This window comes from Sphaerodactylus townsendi, linkage group LG11 (genome assembly GCF_021028975.2).
Source record: "Sphaerodactylus townsendi isolate TG3544 linkage group LG11, MPM_Stown_v2.3, whole genome shotgun sequence".
Taxonomy (NCBI): Eukaryota; Metazoa; Chordata; class Lepidosauria; order Squamata; family Sphaerodactylidae; genus Sphaerodactylus; species Sphaerodactylus townsendi.
Genome location: NC_059435.1, coordinates 50,605,584 through 50,617,718, shown reverse-complemented (window position 1 = coordinate 50,617,718; position 12,135 = coordinate 50,605,584). Strand labels below are relative to the sequence as shown.

Here is a 12,135-nt window from a genome sequence, read left to right as displayed (position 1 = left end):
TTGCCTATCTTATGTGCTTGTTGGCTTCTCTGATTCCAGATGATAAATGTCTCTCTGGAGTCCTGAGATCAATTTCCATATGAGCATCCCACTTGTTCTAATTCTCTTGGGCATTACCAATATAATTCATAAAGAACTGGGATATTAGAGTGCGTACGTGTGCATTTTACCTCAGTTTAAAAAAAATAAAGTTAAAAAGTATAATTACCTTGGAGACTAGTCTTGTTCAAGTTAATGCTTTAGAACAGAGGTCAGGGCACACAATTAAAATGTAGTCTTCCATCTGGCTTCAGTTGGAACACCTGTATTGTTATTTGTTGCTCTGGTCGAACCAGACTAGCCAGAAAACAGTTTAAGGTCCCACTTATTTTCTCGGTCAGAAAAATACTTGAGATATCCAGCGTGAGTGAGGGTGTTTGCATGGACAGGATGCTCAGTTGTGGGATCACCACGGGAACTTCCATGCCTAGTGTAAAGTTTCATGTACTGATCAGCTTGTCATACAAGAAATATTTCCTCAGACCCACCACCACACACCACGCATACTAATTCTGCTGTGCATGACACACTATTCCAAACTGCCTCCTTACCTGACTGCTCGCCTACTCCAGCAGATACTACTCTGGTACAAGAACAGAACAGATCATGTGGCATCTACATCTCATTTAAAGGCTTCTGTATGATCCAAACTTCACAATGATCTGTCCTTCATATTGTGAATGCGGACATCATTGAGATTGATTCAATCATAATTAACTTAAAATGCATTGGTGTGGTACATGGTAGAGGCAATCAGTCATTTTGACTCTTTAATCAGTCATTTTGACTCTTTTTTTGCCTTGTTTTCCTATCTTGGCAGGGACTTCAGATTGTTATCAATTGGAGCTGGTTCTGATGAAGTCATGCTTTCTATTATATGCAAGTATATGGACACCTTACCCAAGAGGCAGCCCCATAAATCATAGGTTCATCGTGTGTTCGTAGCCTGCATCTGGTGGGTGGTCTTCTTGGGGAAATAATGTACAATACAGCAATATTAAGAGTCAATAAACTTGAATTTGATTACTGTTCATGTTGCAAAACTCTTGCCTTGCTTATAACCATAGGTCGTACATATCTACCACCACAAAAAGAGTAGTCATAATAATATGCAAACATTGGTTTGTGATATATTATGTACTTTTAGGAAGCGATTTATACTATTTACTCCATTGTACAGCAAGAATAAAGTCTTCCTCTCTCTAGGAAATATGAGAATTTCTGTAAGTGACGGTATTAGTAACATTTTCCCGTTTGTGAACTATGGATCCAGCCAACTTTTTAATTTACTCTCACCTAGTTCGTCTCTTTATTGCTGTACGTACCCTTTGTGACTTTTGTCCAAGCAAGTCCCATGAACCATAGCACATCCTTTTTGGTGGTCAGTGAGGATCCAATTTCAGACTTTTTTTACCAGTAGTAAAGCTGTTTGATCCAACTGTGTGTATAAAACCAATTCTTCTACAGAATTTTGGTGGCAATGGGGGTGGGAGAACTGAAATACACTTCCAAAGTTCTATACAAGTATTTTTCAAGTTGTAGACCTTGAATCTCAGAGCTATGGATTACATTTTTTTCACCTAAACTTATCTGGAGTAAAAGATAGTAAGTATAGTAGAAACTAGTTTGTTTCCTTCCGTAAGAATATAAGAAGCTTGCTGGGTCAGACCAGTGGCCCATCTAGTCCAGCATCCTGTTTCAGACAGCAGCCAACTAGTTGCCCTGAAAAGCTAACAAACACAGCATAGATGCAAATCCCCTCCCCTGATGTTGCCTCCTAGCACTGATTACTGCCTCTTAATAGGATAGAATGCACTCCTAAAGAAGACTAAGAGTTTGGATTTATATCCCCCCTTTCTCTCCTTAGGAGACTCAAAGGGGCTTACAATCTCCTTGCCCTTCCCTCCTCACAACAAACACCCTGTGAGGTGGGTGGGGCTGAGAGAGCTCCAAAAAGCTGTGACTAGCCCAAGGTCACCCAGCTGGCGTGTGTGGGAGTGCACAGGCTAATCTGAATTCCCCAGAGAAGCCTCCACAGCTCAAGCGGCAGAGCAGGGAATCAAACCCGGTTCCTCCAGATTCGAATGCACCTGCTCTTAACCACTATGCCACTGCTGCTATGCTAAACATTGTGCTATTCCAAGAGAAACATTTTTGTAGCCTGATCCATAAACAGGTTAAAGAACAACCTCTACATCTAGTGAAGCTTAGTATAAATTTCTGCCTGCTCATTTTGAATTACTAGAGGTTAATACCCAGTTTGTACCCAAGTGACTACTTTAATTTTTATGCATTGGCAGTCCCAATTGGAGATTTTAAATTGTGGTCTTTTATGTGTTTTTATAACCATTGGTTTATGTATATTGTAAGCTTGAGTTCCACAAGGTAGAAAGGTGACTAATCAATGTTTTCAATAAATAAGTAGACACTACTATTTCCAGACTTTGACTTATTGTGAAACTGCAATCTGTGCAAAACTCAGCTGCATTTGTGACTTTGTGATGCACTCTTTCCTGAATTGGGGGTAAAAGTAACACTACACTAGTATCATATTATTACACAAGATGATGGAAACAGGCTACCAGTGACAGCACAGTAGCAACAACTGCATGGATAGCAGGCTTCTACCACCCTTCCAAAACCACACAAGAATTAAGGGAAGCAGGGAATGTGGTAACACTGTATTTACATAATCACAAGCTATAAGCAACTACTCCATGCAGTTTTAAGCACCACAAGGCAACGTTAGATATCTACTGCATGGTTATCAATTCTGTTTCTACTCCATAATTATTAAAATGTTATAAATGTTCACATTACAGTTAACATGAGTGGCAAATTAACCAAGGTTTCAAAGCTACCTTCAACCCGGTTCCAAATTGTGCATTAAAGTTTATTATGGTTATCTTACGCACTTCTGTATTTTTTCTCCTGATTTTCTAGATGAAATCTCGAACAAAGCTCAGAAGACCATGCTCTCAATATTAAATGGTTCCAAGTACAAAAATGAAATACTGCTGCTTTAAACAATGAACCAATACACAATTACAGATTTCACCAATACATAAATCAGCAACAAAAATTAACTATTAAAGGTGAATAGATAAAAATATTTAACCTGGCACCTAAATAACACAACAGCATATCATGAACAACCTGACAGCCATCTGAGTTCTGAGGCCTCTGATGCGGATCTCAAAGCTTGGGTAGGATTGTGTCCAGCAGTGATGCAGATACAACTCCACACCATGATGATTACAGAAGTGAAAAGGAAGGGAAGCCCTCAGGGTCGTTCATGTATTTTAACTACACAGCTATACTGTATCTGTATCACGACTGAGCCTCCACAGTAACTACATAGCACAAGTGTTAGGAATATGCTTCATAATTCAACTTAATGTAATGTGGATGCATAGATTTTAATAAGGCATTCACATTAGCATTTCTAAAAGCTCCACTAATTGAAAAAATACCTTTTCCAGTAATAAATTCATACCAGTTAAAAGGTTTCCAACATGTTTTTTATTCCAGAACAGATAAGAACTACAAATCCTGGCATGTTCAATTAAACAGTATTTAAAGAAGTTGGCCAAGCGTGACAGTAACTCTTCTTACTGTGAAAGATGGTATTATACTATAACAGCAATGTAATAGTGGTTTTACTCGCAGCATAACAATAGACCATGTGGCTTAACAGGATATGAATGGCCAACATAAATATGGTAGAACTCATTAAAAGGCATTTGGTATTTTTCTGGCATCATAAAATATTTAGTACAAAATCTGTAATACTATAAATCCCAATTTTCAAAAATGTTTTCACAGTTATGAATTAACCAATAATTCAGTGTGAGGTCACCATGATTCTGCATTCTCAATGAACTAAAAATAGTCATGTATGTCAGTACTGACAGCCATTTTCCCCAATCTAGAGATATTCAGATCACAGCCAACCTGTTAGTGCTATAAAAACATTAGCCAACCTCGCTGTGCTGATACTAAGCACAATTCACCAAGAGGAACCAAAAGCAGGGAGTCTGGCACAAGACCCATGCTGACCCAGAAGGAGGGCCACTGACAAAGGCCAACTTTCATGACAACCTGTGCTAAACTGGACCAAGTGCCTGTTGTGTCTTCCCCTATACAATCAACATGCAGTTTAAGGAATTTCTGTTAGTGAGGTACCAGGTCTACCTCTTAACCATATTTGTTCATTCCAGGTAAATATAGATCCTAGGTACAACTATGAACAAGCCACTGTGGGCACAAGCCAGCTAAAACATAGTACATTTTGCTGGTAATGTTAGAGCACGTGCTTAAGTTTCCCACTGAACTCAATGAGGCTTGAATAGAACCTTGCCTTTTACATGTCCAAAACTTGTAAAATAACGTAAACAGCATAATCAAAATGAGATTGCTTTTAATTGTGCCTGGAAGTTTGATTCAAAAAAAAATTTGAAGGTGCAAAGTCAAAACTTTTTCTTGGACAAGTTTCCCTCCCCTTTTTGTTCCTCTTGAAGATATCATAGGACAGGGGTGGCCAACCTATGACGCTGCAAATGTTCATGGACTACAATTCCCACCAGCCCCTACCAGCATGGCCAATTGGGACTGTTGGGAATTGTAGTCCATGAACATCTGGAGTGCCATAGGTTGGCCACTTCTTTATAGAAACATCTCCTGACTAGTAGCTATTGTTGTCTTTAAGAATGCTCAGACCTGAACAGAATTCAATGTAAGAACCTGAGAAAATAAAGGTTGATTTAACAGAAAGTTTTCTAGCCTGATAAACATTACGAAATTCAGAGATCAGTCCCAGATGCATTAATAACGTTTACACAAAAAAAATAGTTTCCCATTTTTTGGGAAGACCTTTCTACATGTCTGGTGCCCCTAATTATAATGTCAGCATGGAGAATCTGCATCACCTCAATTTAATAACCCAGTAAATTACAAAAAAGACAAACAACGAAAAGAGCATCATGTAGCACAAGAGTTTTGTTTGGCTTCCTCTGGAAAGATTTTTTAGTCTACCCATTGTCGCACCAAGAAATCCACCTGTTGAATCAAAATCATCATCCTGTAGTAAAAAAAGAAAGAGAGAGAGAGGGATCTGCATTTAATTTAAAACATTTTATGCCACCTCGCACTTAATCAGGGTAACACAAGGTGGTGAAAACAAAAGCAATAAAAGATTTAAACAGTTAAAATATAAATTCAGTTAAAAACACATAAACAACACTAGTACTAGGACAGCTTTTTTGTCCGATGATGAGAAACTGATTTTCTTATTATCTGATATTGATTCCTATGTTTCTTACAAGATGGCTCTCTTTGCCCTGGCGGCTAGGAAATTACGAGCAAAGTATTTAAAGCGCTGTTTGAACTGATGTTCCAAAGTACTGGAGGTTAACTTAGACTAGCTGAAGAAGCTGCAAAAACATCTGACGTGGAAAGTATTTGATGGGGCATTTTAATTTAGAGATTGCAAATACAAATAATTTATATTTTAATGTAAAACTAAGTCATTGTTTTAATTTAAATGTTTTAACTGCACGTATCTCTGTATTGTTATAGCCAATGGATCAAACAATAAATACTTGACTGACTGACACTAGTAGGAGGACCAATAACCATTATTGGGAGCATGCCAGACCAAACAAAAAAAGTCTTCACCTGCTGGTGAAACGCACTAATAGAGGGAGACAAATGAATCTCCCTGTTGAGGAAGTTCTAAACCCAGGGGCAACTAAAGCACAGCAAAGCAGGGCCTCCAAGGATGACTGGAGTGAGAAGGTAGGACTGCATGGGAACAGCTAGTCCTTAAGGCATAGATGTCAAACTCGTGGCCCTGCAGATGTTATGGACTACAGTTCCCATCATCCCCTGCCAGGTCTGTCCATAACATCTGCAGGGCCATGAGTTTGACACCTGTGCCTTAAGGCATGTTGGTTCCAGGTCATACAAGGCTTTAAAGATCAATTCCAGTACCCTGAATTAAACCAAAAAGCAAATTGGAAGCCAGCATAAGTGGAACAAGTCTGGAGCGATATGGTCCCTATGAACCACTCTAATCAACACTCTGGCCACACCATTATGTACAACCTGTAGTTTCCAAACAGATATCAATGGCAGCCCCATATACAGCACATTCTCAATTTTAGGTTACAGTTTAGAATATCACTGTTGAATTGCTTTGCCTTCATACAGAGGGGCATATTCATAATACACAAAATGGTTCAACTCCAGCTGTTCGGTAGGTGAAAGGGAAATGCAGGGTGAGTGGGAGTGAATTCAGCCCCCAGTACCCCACTAAACATCTGAGGGTTAGAAACGTTATAGTTTAGAAAGAGCTAAGTCTACAGCACCATCTGCTGGACTGGAGAAGGCAACCACGTGTGTAGCACCCATTTGTACACATTTATCCAGCTTTGGAGACACATGAGAATACATGCACAAAATACACGTAATACATGTACAAGCTGTGTCCCTCACTGGATTAGGCTGCTTGTCTTTAAAAAGGAGTCCATGGCATGTAACTTGAACATCTGAACATTTTGGCACCTAAGTACCATCTCAACATCCATTTCTAAATGATTGACAGGTAAAGAGATGAAAAGTTCAAAGAAAAAACTCTTAAAGCACATTGGAAACAAAAACACATCCCCCCATATTAAAACACATAAGCTTTAATAAGGAAACATTTTAACAAAGACAACACAAGGAAATGCATTGAGGGGGAAACACTTTCTGAGCTCATTTACGTACCATTTCACCAAGCATTTTATTTTGTTGTTTTACTTCTGTTCCAATTTCAATAGAAAGCTGTAACGGGAGGGAGAGGGCAGAAAGTGATCCATTATAACTCAGACTACTAAATGGAAAATATATGATGTAAAAAAACATTTGTCTGGGGAGAACCAAATATCGCCAACAAACTTCTAAACAACACCTCCCACCTTAAAGAACCAGAGTATAGAAAAGCATCCATAAAAGTACTCTGCGGCTTATTTTGCATGCTGAAATTGCTCCTCTGTTGGCATGGGGAATGCCCCAATGCAATCAGGAGTTTTGCACTGCCCCCAGTGCTGGCAGAGATGGGCCAAGGCATTCCCAGGGGCGGATCAGATATTAGTTAGTTCCCACCAAAAGCTTAAGGTCAGGAGCATGGCACCCTGGCCCTCAGATTTATGCTACCCTTTGTGTAGCTTGTCCCATAAGCCCTATGGAGGGCTTTCTGGTGGCGGGGGTTTCTTTGTGGTTTTTGGTCTCTGTGCCACTGGAAAGCCCTCTTCGAGGCAGCAAGGCAGTGCTGCAGTGGTGCCACGGCCCGCCGCCAAGGGCTTTGGATGGGACTGCCCATAGTTGTTCAAGCTCTCCAATTCTATTTTGTTTGATAAAGCCCTCTGTATGGTTTGATTAAACTTCAGCTGTGATCATTTTCCAGGCACTGAAGGAGTCTAGCTTGATGATCGCAACTTTTGTTGGCAGGGTTTGCTACTGACCCAGCAAACTCCCAGGGAAATGCAAGCCTTAGTCTAGGAAATGCCAACTCACAGTGTGCCAAAGAAGCACAGCTTCTGCTTTGTCCCAACATACAACCTGAATCTTGATTAGTCAAAAGGGCAGCTGGACTTCAAATCCCATTAGAGGAGGTATTTGTTCCTGAATGAATGAGGTATGCTTTTCTGTGGGCAATATTTTGCCTGAATTCAATTAAGCAGTCTGATTTTTTACTATCTTACTGTTACACTGATTGAGCAAGTATTATCTACCTCGATAAATTTTAATGCTATTGCTATAATGATACACTTACTGATTTTATGGCAGTGACTTTTGAACGCAAACTTTCAGTTAACCTTTCATTTTCTTCCTCGTATACACTGTATCCACTATTGGCATAGCCATAATTGCCAGTAGCTGTTCCTTCACCTGAAAAGACAATCAGTTTTAGGCACAAGAAACATGGCCAAAATGCAGGGTTTCTGAAGGCAAAAGATAAATTTCCTTTCATTTTTATTATGATTTCAGCCACTTTAAAAAAAAAAAGATGAAGGGAAGTACCGGTATACTGTTATGCAAAGTCTTAGACACATACTCACAAGCAAATGTACACAATCCCCAAAGATTTTGCTCAAAGACTTTCCATTTCTGCAAGCTAAACCCCATTTCTTTGCTCACAGAGTTTAAAAACAGGTGAACAATCTGAATCCTTGCTTCCGCTTCTATGCTTTTCACAATGGCAAGAATTCAAGGAATAGGGAATAATAATTTATAAAACTAGACCCTCTCTATCACATGGGATACATCTTTGACCATGTATTTTAGCACTATAATCTCCAGAACACCCATCCATATTCAAATGCTATCATATTCAAAATTACCATCATCGGGACCCATTATTTTCCATTGGGAGGGTTGCATATGGGTTTTGTGGGATATTGTTTTAGACTGCAATTGCTTTTACTCTATATGTATGTTTTATATATATTATATTGTTCACCGCCCTGAGCCCTTCGGGGATAGGGTGGTATATTAAATCAAATAATAAATAAATAAATAAACAAACAAACAAACAAACAAACAAACAAACAAATAAATATAATTTGAAATATGCAAGTCCTGTAATTAGAATCAAGATGCCCCCTGAAGAGCACTGCACTCAGCGAACAACAACCTGCTGGTGATCCCTGGCTCGCAAGAGATCCGGCTGACCTCAACCAGGGCTGGGGTGTTTCCAGATTTAGCCCCAGCCTGGTGGAACGCTCCCTCAGATGAGATCCTGGTCTGCAAGACTTGATGCAGTTCTACAGGGCCTGTAAGAGCTGCTCCACCAGGTGTATGGTTGAGGCAGCAACGGTGTACCATTTAATGGCCTCCCTCCTCTCCCGCTTTCCCACCTCTTTTCCCTCCTACTTGAATCTATGAGAACAGAAATTTATGGTCTTCGTTGGCATCGTGTTTTTAGCCTATTTTGTTCATTGTGGATTTTAATTCTTGCTTTACTGAATTTTATATTGTCATATTATTGTATTTTTGTATTGTTGAAAGCTGTCCCGAGCCCATAAGTGGAAGTATGGCCTATAAATATAATGAATAAAATGAAGTATTTCACTCATATGTATAAAAAGTATGCGCAGCACAAATGTGTGAATCTTTAATGTATATGCAATATGTCGCTCACGTCTCATCGTGCCATTGTAATGAACTACCTCTTCCAAATGGCTGATGTCATAAAGTAAAGTCTCTAGGGAGTTCTGAAGTTTGATGTCAAAAGGTAGCTCCAGGTCTGTTTAAAACTTGTTCTAAAATTACACTTCAGTTTTGTTGTGGTTTTTCTGGGCTGTATGGCTGTGGTCTGGTAGATCTTGTTCCCAACGTTTCACCTGCATCTGTGGCTGGCATCTTCAGAGATGTATCACCTCTTTAAAGTGCTATGAAAACCAAGAGGGCACTCTGTAGAAATCCACCTGCAGAACTACTCTCTTCCATACTATTCATTGTAATCTCAAGCCCTGCCCTGTGTGCCCCAACTGAGATGAGGTCGACAGCCACTTAAAACAACAGTGGTTGTCTTTTCCTTTTTAATGCAGGTTCTGGATTGTTTTTATGTACTACTGTTGGAATACTTTAAAATTACTGACTGCTTATTGGCACGCTGTTTATCCTGTTTTAATTTGCTGAAAGCTGCTTCAGGCACCTTCTTAAGTCATAAGCAAAATAAGTAAACGCCTTCCCTGTCTGCCCTTTCCTGCTGCAGAATCGACACTCTTGAAAAGCTGCTCTCATGGACCAGGGGCCATCAATTATAGTGTGAGTTGCACACAGAACTGATAGTGGTTTATGAGATTGCCCTGCAATACATGATGCTGTCTGTTCATTCTGACCCCCAAACCCTGTCCTGAACCTCAAAGCCATCTCTTTATCAGGAACTATTTATGCTCTCCTCTCTGACACACGCATAAATTTAGTTCCAATGCAGCAGAAATGTTTGATGCAGCACCACCTTAAGCAGTCTTAATACAGTATGGTAGGGAGCTGTCCATAAAAACATCAGACTTGTTTTAGCTAGACTCCTTCTACTTAATGGGAGGCAGCTTAGGATTCATCCTAAAAATAAAGTGATTGGATCCAGCCTAGGCAAAAATGCTCAAAACCTAATTATCTTTGCTGTCAGGACAATCTTTATACACATTGTATTACAGTCCAATCCAAAGGGTGGGAGGCAGGAGAGTGGCAGGTGGGGACAGCACTCCTGCACTACCTCCAACGAGTCAATCGATGGGACAGGTGCCAAGAAAGAAGGGGAAAACCTTTACTCCCCTGGGAAAGCCCATGACATAGAGTGACTTGCCCCATACTTTTAGGTGGTGTATGGGCCACTCCCCACTTACCTCGTCTGAGTGCAACCCCGCAGCGACCCCTCGTAGAAAAGCCTCCGTGGCTCGGCAAGCGAGACATTTGTTTCTACTCATTTTCCATTCAGGAAATGGCCAGCGGGAGTTCCACATCAAGAGTCAAAGAACTGTCGAGCGTTCTGATTGGCTGGCGCGGCGTGTGCGTCATTTACCGCGTGGGAGTTGCAGCCAGCCGAAGGCGGGGCTCCATTTTGATTGGCTGACCAGAAAAGTTGGTTTGGATAAGCTGAACGCATTGTTTTGAGACGTCTGCACATGCTGACATCACTGCCCGTTGCAAATTGCTTGGGCAGAAAAACGAAAGTAAAAATCGGTTTCGGTTTACACCGCCGACAACCCTCTGCTCAGCGGCACTTTGCCAAGCTGCAAAACAGTGGAGCGCGAGCAAAAAAAGAGCAAAAAAGAGCAATGTTGGCACGTCTTGTTGTGCACACGTCTCAATTTCCGAGCACTTTCTGACGGGGACACCCTCCCTAAACAAAATGGCAGTTCCTGTTTCCTGACTGGCCGGAAGCTGCGCGTCAGAGCGAATCAGCCGCACGTAAACAGCCGAGGTTCCCCACCCCCCGTGGCACCCGCGGGGTTTTTGAAAATGTTGCTCTTTGCAGAGGACCTAATTTGCCGCGCGACAAGGAGGTGGGAGAGCGGCAACTTAAGGGCAGCTGCGCAGTGGATGCTGGTGACGTGGGGAATGTCCATCCTCCTCGTGTCTTTTAAAGAGGTGACCCCGCGGCTTATGGTGAGTGGGGAGTGGCCCTATCTGTGCACCACTGGGAGGGGCTGCTCCCAGTCTGAAAGTACACTCCTTCCAGGAATGTCCCCAGAACACCCCCTATGACATTGGCATGGGCATTTATGGTAGAGGCTTGCCGTTGTATGGACCAGCTTCCAAGATTGGCTGCTGGCTTAAATGGGCCAACGCTGACATCTGTGCCACTTTGCAGCGGGCACAGATGCTAGCATAGAGCACCTGCTGCTTCCAATGCGACTTCAGCTCCCCTCCCCTTTGAAATGCACAGTTAAACTCAGATATTTCTCATATCCTAGTATATTTCCAATTCAAACAATACCAGTTCTACAAAGCTAAATTTTGTTGATTGCTAAATAGTAGAGCTATGTTTTTTTATGCTTGGAAGAAAAAACAAACGCTGTGCATGATGAATTATTTCTAAATGTACTGATTATAAATCTCACATTTATAAAGCAAGCATGACAAAAAAAAGTGCTTCGCATTGCTAGATTTGGGAATGGTACAGGAAAGTCATGTTCTCTGAAAGCTAATAACCCAAAAAGCTGCTTGGCTTTTTTGATAAAAAAGAGTGGTAAACGGGAACTTTTCACATCCAAATAGTCACAGCAAGAGAACTGCCAAGATATTAGTCATGCCATTTTGTACACTAGATCACTGATTTAGTCAGCAGGCCACGTACGAAATAACTGCTTGTCATGGTCGCAGACCAGAAATAATGAATGTCTAATACAGTACCACTGGCTGCCTGTTTGACGTAACATGCAAATGACCGTCCAGTTCTTTCCATAGTACCAGCTTTCACGTCAAAAAAGTTTCTCAGCTCTCTCAATCAGAAATGGGAATTAAGCAGGCCAATTCCAGATCTACAGACAGTGACTCAAAACTCTGATACTTGACTGAAATTTCAGGATTGTTTCCTAGAGTGCA

At 40.9% G+C, this 12,135-nt stretch overlaps 2 protein-coding genes across 3 annotated transcripts in view; one reads left to right on the top strand and one right to left on the bottom strand.

Moving 5' to 3' along the window:
* LOC125441108 (probable acyl-CoA dehydrogenase 6) overlaps window positions 1-1,969 on the top strand; it is a 62,792-nt gene extending 60,823 nt beyond the window's left edge. The window contains exon 8 of one of the 2 annotated variants that reach the window (XM_048511442.1): window positions 860-1,969. In XM_048511442.1, coding sequence (XP_048367399.1) covers window positions 860-965 — 106 coding nt within the window. In that variant the 3' untranslated portion in view covers window positions 966-1,969. The remainder of the gene's footprint in view (window positions 1-859) is intronic. The other variant, XM_048511441.1, reaches the window with a different exon arrangement.
* Window positions 1,970-4,683: 2,714 nt separating this feature from the next.
* BET1 (Bet1 golgi vesicular membrane trafficking protein) lies at window positions 4,684-8,300 on the bottom strand. The gene is made up of 3 exons (XM_048511618.1): window positions 7,856-8,300; window positions 6,808-6,864; window positions 4,684-5,119 (listed from the first exon to the last, which is right to left on the bottom strand). The coding sequence occupies exons 1-3, from the start codon at window positions 8,051-8,053 to the stop codon at window positions 4,964-4,966; spliced, it is 411 nt and encodes a 136-aa protein (XP_048367575.1). The 5' UTR covers window positions 8,054-8,300; the 3' UTR covers window positions 4,684-4,963.
* Between the last annotated feature and the right edge of the window lie 3,835 nt (window positions 8,301-12,135).